General features: G+C 41.5%; 1 protein-coding gene across 2 annotated transcripts in view; it reads left to right on the top strand.

Annotated features, from left to right (window-relative positions):
• LOC310825295 (uncharacterized protein) overlaps positions 1–2395 on the top strand; it is a 13515-nt gene extending 11120 nt beyond the window's left edge. For both annotated transcript variants that reach the window (XM_083698649.1, XM_083698650.1), the window contains 4 exons: positions 1–239; positions 607–758; positions 1149–1192; positions 2171–2395. The exon at positions 1–239 is cut by the window's left edge and continues 47 nt beyond it. In XM_083698649.1, the coding sequence (XP_083554775.1) occupies positions 1–239; positions 607–758; positions 1149–1186 (429 nt within the window). In that variant the 3' untranslated portion in view covers positions 1187–1192; positions 2171–2395. The remainder of the gene's footprint in view (positions 240–606; positions 759–1148; positions 1193–2170) is intronic.
• The last annotated feature ends 6079 nt before the right edge of the window (positions 2396–8474 follow it).

The raw sequence follows: 8474 nt of genomic DNA, 5'->3' as shown, positions 1-8474 counted from the left end.
AACCAACTAGGAGTTGCAAAGAATGCCATTGATGGGTCCACCTCCACTAACTATATGCGTAGATCATGCACTCACACGGATAGAGAGTCGAATCCATGGTGGGCGGTGAACTTGAAGGGAGAATTTGATGTGTCTAGCATAAGCATCACCAATCGAGAAGACTGTTGTGCAGACCGGCTAGATGGGGCTGAAATCCGCATTGGCAACTCCTTTGAGAATGGCGGTTCTGCAAATCCCAGGTACCTGCGGGTTGAATGTTCTCAAGGGGATCACAAGGATAAGGCACAGAGAAGACAATACCATGGGAAAGATGAGACAATGCAGAAACCACAGATAAAAAATATATCTGTGAAATGCAGTGATCTTCCATTATTCATCTGTATCTTTTATTCTTTTCAGTGTGGATCAGGTTGACCAGTGGTCATCCAGATGTGGCTGGACTACAACTCCCATCACCCCTGACCTTTGGCCTGGGGCTGATGGGAGTTGGGTTCCCACAACTTCTAGAGGTCTTTTGTTTAGCCATTCCAGGCATAAATCATGTTGCAGTTGATGGTGTCCTTCAGTCACCTAATATTATTAACATTAATGGATTTCTTTTTCAAGGTGTGCCACTATCACCTCACTAGGTGCTGGAGAAACCCGCAATTACAACTGTGGAGGATTCAAAGGGCAGTATGTAACATTGACCATTCCAGGCGCTCAGTATCTCACCCTCTGTGAAGTCCAAGTGTTTGGTGTGAAGGTGGATTCATCTGGTGAGTCAAAAGGTTTCTCGGGTGGATAAGAAATGTGGATAAGCCCTTAGTGGTGCAATTGAGGCCTATCCCCATTTGCTGATAGCTGAGCACCCTGCTCAGCATTACTTACAGTAGGCATGTAACATGAGTTCAGCACTAAACTGTTCTAAAACAATTGTGCTTCTAGTCAAGAGCTACCCATTTGGAACGCAGAAAGTGTAAAAGCGAACGGGGGCATTTTATCCCAACAGCCAGAAAGGAGCCACCCTAAGGAGATAGGTGGAGATTGGGCAGATGGGGACCCTTTCCCCTCATCATCTGAGGAAGCTTGATGTTGTCAGAATTGGACACTTCTTCTTGTTTTGGATGTAAACACATATAATCATCTTCCCATCTTGAATTTTGCAGGACATCCAGACATCCCATCCGAAAAGGAAGAAGCATAATTGAGAGTAAGTTCATTGCTCTTTAAATTCACAGATCTAAAAGATCTGTCACCCCCAATATTTGCAGAGGTCTACAAGGACTGGTTCTGAACTCTGTTTTGGACTGAACTGAATTTTGGGTGAAGTTCTGGGCTTCCTCTCAGATAGATTCCTCAAATTTGACTGAGAGGCTTGCTTCAAATTGGCACCATTTTTTCACATGCTTAAGAGCTTCCAACTTATAGGAAGTGGAGTTTTAGGCTATGCTGATCTCACTTCAGTCGCATCCTTCCCTATAGGAACAAAGACCTCAAGAGCTGAATCAGAGAACTACCTCTATTGTCAAATGTCGTGTTTATGGTGATATATGCATTTATTTTATGGTGGTATATATCTGCCCATGGTTTTAGTGTGTGACGGCTGTTTCATTCATATGTATCCTTCCATATAGCAAAGAAGACCTGGCAATGCTTCAGATAGGCAAAGAAGACAATTTTCCACTCTGCAAGCTTTGCAAAGGATTGCTCCTAACTGAATTTCGTATCGTTATCTCTCTTGAGTTTATTTTATTAGACAGAAAACCCTATGTGTTTTTTTTTTGTATTGTGTGCTATTTGTAGTCCTTGTGTATTGTAGGTAACCTTGGATAATTCATACAGAGGCGGAATATACAGTATATATTATTTCAAAAGAAAATAAATAATTGAGGCTGTGGTCATCCCACATGAATGTGTGAACTAGCCTTAAAAGGCCGTGGAGTGAACAACACTTTTCTAATAAGACAGAAGACAGTTAATATTTTAATTATTAGTTTTAATAACCTATATTGCCTGTTTAATATTGTTTTGCAGTATGTTGTCCAGGGAATGTTTGTGGATGGGTAGCTATAAACATGTAATGCATAAAATAAACAACCCTGGGAGGTTGCAGCCCAAGGAGAGCACAGATCCTGCAACCCACAAATCACCCTGGTATCTCAGCTGCCTTATTTTTCTTTCCACATAGATTACATTGCATGGGACAGCAGAAATTGTGAAACCAAGAGCCCCTACATTTGTAGAAAGACACCACAAATTATTGTTAGTAGGTACTAACAAGGAGGAACCCTGGCTGGCTGTCTAGAAGAACCTGCACCCAGAGGGATTGTCAACTCCTTCCATGACTGCTAAACTCACCTGCTACTCATCTATAGGCTGAAATCCCAAATAAACAGTAGAACTTGCAACTCTATGTGGCTGGGTGTGTCATCTGTTACAAGATGGGGAAACGTATTCCTTGATTTTTCTTACATACTTTATTTATTTGAATAGTCATAATTCTCACTTTTTCAAAGTGGTGGTATACCCAGCAGAAACAATTTAAAAATGGCAGACATATTAGTAAAAGCTGTTGGGAAGCAATCTCAGATTTGAAAGGCCTTTGTGACTGAGTCAGACCAATGGGTCCATTTGGATCAATATATGAATGTACTGTAACAGAGACGGAACACATAAAACCACAGCATGGCCCATGGCTTTGTTTCCATGTAGAATATATATGGGAGAAAACCAGCCATGTTATTCTGTTGTGGCAAAAACACATTTGTTATGAACAAAATGGTGATTCTGCCCAAGAGGTGAGGCAAGGGTATGGTTGTACCACTGAGCTTGGCTGTGGACCAGACTCTCCTTATTGGGTGTCGTCCAGATGTTGAACTGCAACCCCAGGAGCCCCAGTCAGCTTGGTTGGAGGAGGTTACTGTAGGCAATGGGTTTTTGAGATCACAGATTGTACTCCTTGCTTCCTACTGCCACCCATTCCTCCTCCTTTATGGCCATGTTGCACGAAGCTGCCAACTGATCTGATAAAGGAGACACTCCTCTCTCTCTCTCTCTCTCTCTCTCTCTCTCTCTCTCTCTCTCTTTCTCTCTCTCGTAAGCTGATTGAGTTTGTTCATAACTTGCAAACAGGTCTGTCAGGTTGTTCCCAAGGCTGTCCTATTTTCCAGATTAGATTAGATCTTTCGGCATTGAATAAATATTGCTACAGTCGAATAATGTTGATTTTCAGGAACTGAAGCTGCTAGCCTTGAACTCTGTTGCAGAAAAAGTTGAATGGATATTGACAGCCTTCCAAAAACCACCCAGCAGCAGAGTTTCAGCTGTCTTTAGCTAGGCAGGATAAAATAAATATCTTGCATGCCTCCCATCCTACTTTTACTCTTGGGTTGGAAAACAGGGAACATGGTCTTAAAACTGTTTAGGAATGGGTGCATCTGTCAAATTTGGTTTCTCTCAGATTTCCCTTCTGAAGTTCCAGTGATGCCAAAACTGGATTTCCCGGGCCAATGGACTGCATGTTGACTGGGGGCCCGACATCCACCCACTCAGTCCATAGGCAAGAACTGATGTTTATGTATATATATAAAATTATCCTAGTCTGTCTCACGGGGCGATTGCAAAGATAAAAAGAGGGGAGAACAAGGTACACAGCCTTGAGCTCCTGAGCTGAAAAACAAAATACAAATAAACAACAAGAAGCAGCAAATGTGTGCAGTTTCAGAACTGCACAGAAAAGAAACACATTCAGAAAGAAATTTTTTAAATTAGAATTTTAACTTTTTTGTAATTTTAAGGTGTGCAATGATTTTACGGATGCATTTGCTGATTCGTTTTATATTTTACATTTATGTTTTGTGGTTACTGCATATGAATCAATGGTAGCCCAATGATGAAAAGGAGACCAGTAGTGGTTGTGTGGCTGACTTGGAAAACTGCATTTACTAGGTAGCAGTGAAGCCTCATTTATTCATTTACCTGCAAGTAAATCATACCAAAAACAGCCAGTTGTGTTTTCCACTGTAAAGGCAGGATACTTGGTGAGTGAATGAAATAATGTGGACATGCAGGACGGCACTTAAATATGCATACAGCTGATCTCTTCATCCAGCGACAGACTAGCAGCAATAACAATATATTCCTCTTTTTTTCTGCCACCCTGGGAGGCCTGTCTGGGAGTCCCAGGTAGGGGCGGTCAGCATTCCTTCCTCTGATTGCTTTACAGAGTTTATGTTATTGAGCATTCTTGGCAATAGCAGCTTCTCTGTATCTCCCTAATTGTTGCCTCCACATTTTGCTTTCTAGCTTTGATTGGCTTGCCCTCTTTTTAAAAAGAATGTTAAGAATCCAGGGCCCTTGTTATGTTGGGGGTCTGGTACACGTGTACCCTCTATATTTCCTGTTGACAGTCCTGTTAATTTAAGATCTTCACATCACTGTGATAATTTTTTTAAGAACTCCAAGTCCTCAGAAGAAATCATCAACGTTTTGCATTAATTTCTCCTAATATGCCCATCTTTGTATGTCATTTTGCATAATATACTGTTGCACACCACCTCAATCTATCAGCAGTGCAAGATTCCAGTAGTTCTAGGTACTTACCCAGGGTTTGATTTCCCCAGTATGAAGGACAGAAAAGACACTGGTGTCTTTAGGATATATGGTGTACACACACACACACACACACACACACACACACGCACACACACACACACACAACTTGAGCCTATGATGGAAGGGCTGACAGCAAGTCTTGTTTCTCCCATAAATGCAGCCTGGGCATTTTCCAGCAAGAATTCACCAGAACTCAGTTCTGTCACCTCTCAGGTAGGCACCATTACCATTATAAGAGAACAAGTAAGGCATTCCTGCTGAGTTCCTGCACCTCTTTTTCTAGAAAAATAGTACTGGCTATAGCTTTGGATTCAGGCATGTCTCTCCACTGCCTACAGGAGTTGCCAGAAGCAGGAATACAAGGTGCCATGCACCCATCATAGAGAGTCCACTCTGGATTTGTGTAGGGATCAAACCAAATTTTATTGGTCAACCAAATACAGGTTAAAGCCTGAAATCAAACGTAAACAAACAGGTCACAAAAACATTATAGCACATAAGGTTAAATCATTATACACACCACAGGTATAGACAAACGGCCAAAAAAACTCCTCAGGGCACGAGACTGGACTCTTGGGCTTTCCTGAGTTGGGAGCCTTTTATCACTGGGTTAACATAACTGATTTGTTCAAGCTAGACAGCAGGTAAGGCTGTGGAGAATTAGCCATGGGGAACCAGGGAGAGTTCCATGACAAAAGATCCTGAACAGCTTCCTGTGTGCTGGCATCTTCACACAACAGAGGGAGAAGAGGGAAAGCACTCATTCTCTTTTCTAAGCTCTACACAATTTCACAGTGCGTGGAGATTCCTTGCACCAGAGGAGTAGTACTTTCCTGCTTTGAGAGAGTCCTATCAATGGGAGAGAAATATTTTGATAGCTTCCCTTGTTGGTTTGGCTTTGTCTGGCTTGCTTAACTTGTTCCAATCTTTTTCTTTTTGCATTCTTGTAACCACCATATCAGATGGATCTACTTCACTTAATATTTTGAACTGAACTATAGGGCAGATTCTTTTGCCTTTAATTCCTTTAATTCCTTCCAGCAACTCCCGGCCTAGTTGCTAAACTCCAGGCAGGACAGGTTTTTCTCTTGAGCAAAGCAAATTTGTGCAAGAAGTTACAACACTCAACGGCTTTCTTACTTGAAGGAAATGGTAAATTATAGCAATAATAGGTAGAGAGTGACACGTCACACCACCCAGTCTCTGTACTCCACAGACAAACGGAGTTCTTATGGGTTTAAAATTAATTAAAAACAGACCTCCGGGGCAAATGTCCTCTGGTCTCCACTGCATAAAATATTGGTAAGACAAGTTGAAACTCCTTAACATGAAGTTAAAACAAAGTTAAGACTAATTTAGAACCTCGAGAGCTGGTGAGCAACCTGAGCTGTCAGCTGTCTCCCTTTCACTGTCAGTATGTGTACGGTTTGCTCCTTAAGCTTTTCTTCTCCTGAATATATTCCACAAGGCAGTGCATGTTTAGGTCCAGAATTTTCCTTTTCTTAGATGGGCTACCTTCCCGGATTGATGAGCCCCATCTGCCCCTTATTTCCATCTACAGCATGTGCAGAAACCACCTTCTTGTCTGTTGGACCCACTATTAGGCCCACCCGCTCAATCCCCAGGAGCCTGTCTTCACATGCAAGAGAGTCCTTTAATTCACCAATGGTTTGAAACCCATCAGCTACCCTCACCTGGTTTAGCTGGCCAGCGAAAGCCATTCCCTGGGTGTGGCTGCTGTCGCATGCTGACAGTTTCTAGGAGCCACAGGTGAGAGCTGGGTGCAGGGTGGGGACCAAAGTTGGGCAAAGTACCCTAGGAAGAGTATGACATGTCCCCCACCAGAGGTATCAACCCTCTCCTAACACCCTTGATAACGTACTACTAAGTAACTGAAGGGGAGAGAATCAGAAATAGCAAAATATGCAATAATGTAGCACAGCACAAATGCTGAAGAGGTTGAAAAAGTTCTTAAAACACTTGGGGAAAACAAAAAGATATCATCACCTGGTGTTGAAAAGACCAAAACAATTGGAGTGCCACTGCCAAAAAGACCCTTAATCTGGTAGACACCCTTTCTTCTTTTGGAATGGACAATGAAGAGTGTCCAAAGAAGATCTATGGGTTCAAGGAGGCATCTTCACCATCATTTTATTTGGGTACCACATTTCCAGCCTCTGGACTTACATCCCTGGAGAAGGTAGAATGGCGCCCTCTTTGTTGTCCTTCTGCTGACAGGTGAAGAGTTTCTCTTTCCAACAGGCTCTTGGAAACTGGCTGCTTCTAATGAAAGGGGTGGAGCACTGGTATGTTTTAAACAGATTTTATATAGGTATATAGTTTTAATTCTTTTAATGTATTTTTAACGATTTCTCCCCCTATGTTTTTAACAATTCTTGTTTTTATCTGTAAGCTGCCTTGAGTACTGTCAGGGGGGAAAGGTGATGTAGAAATAAATATAATACTACTACTACTACTACTACTACTACTACTACTACTACTAGTAATAATAATAATATATAAAAAAGTTAAAACCATGCTCATGGTGATGTACAGCATGAATTTACATAATTACAAGTGTTACAAAAGTAGCCATAACAATACACAACCAAAGTAGAAAAAATTCACATAAATTAGGCAAGGTGGGAAAAGGACTGCAAGGCAGGATTAGCATTCAATACGGTCTCTTGGTTGGGCAAGGAGGCAATCGATTTTAGGTAATCTGACCCAAAGGCTGCTAATGGCTTTAAAGGTTAAAACCAGCACTCTGAATTGGGCCTAGGAACAGACCCACAGCTGACGGTAAAGAGCTGGTGTGATATGATTGGAATAAATGTTAGATGCTTCACATGACACAGCTCTATATAGGTTTGGAGCTGGAGGGGTCTTTTTGTGGTTTGTGATACAGTGTTTGTGTAACTTTGTTCTGAAAGAAAGAACTGAACTATTTATTTACATTTAAGACCATTGTTCATGTACTGTTTCTGATATTTTGTCTCATTTATCTCAGCCTGCCCTTTATCAACCTAATCTCCTCATGTTTTAATAACTGGCAAGAGGTCAAATATTTGCTTTGACTACAAAGTTGAAAGGAAACTTTGAGTGGTCTTTGCTATGAACAGTTTTCTGATTGGAGGAGAACAGCATCCCGGGCAGTTTAGTAACCCCCTTCCCACTCTGTTGGGGGCACTCAAGCCAAGAGCCCTTCTCTCTCTCTGTAAGTCTTGTCTCCTGAGCCTTGCCCAAAAAGGACACAATGCTTCAAGGAAGGATTGTGAGATGGTGCCTTTTGCTGATGCTCTTGACCATCCTGCCTACACGGCCTGCATTGAAAGGTGCGTTACCAAGAATTGGGTGTCATTCCTCCCACTATTTTTCCTCCCCCCCCCCCCAATATTCACTGGTGCAAAGCCATAGAAGGCTGGCTTAATTCCTACTGGAAAAGAATATGACAAGTTAATGGTGACTTACAGATAGCCTGTTAATTTCAATAGGGCTTCCTATGTGATTGCCTGCCTTTAGATCTGGGCCTCTGTTTTGGTTAAGAAATATTTCTTAACAGTAGTTAATCAGGCTCAAGACAAATTCCTGAAGTGCTCAATCTGCCCTCCTCATTGGAAACTACTGTTTGGGGTTTTTATAATAATTTTTATTTTTAATTACAATCCAATAATAGTCTCATTATAGCAATACCAATTTACAATACAATTATTAATACCAATAGTTCAAATACCAAATTGTATAATTTAGATAAGGTGCCCCCCCCACATGCTAGATTTGATGGCTTGGTTATTTGCTTTATTTCTGCATTCCAAAATCTTACTAATTTCCATTACATTCCGGTCATAATAATAATAATCCCTTATATACAACAACTG

Source organism: Podarcis gaigeae, assembly GCF_964106915.1.
Source record: "Podarcis gaigeae genome assembly, chromosome: 10".
Classification (NCBI taxonomy): Eukaryota; Metazoa; Chordata; class Lepidosauria; order Squamata; family Lacertidae; genus Podarcis; species Podarcis gaigeae.
This window is presented reverse-complemented; position numbering and strand designations above follow the sequence as displayed.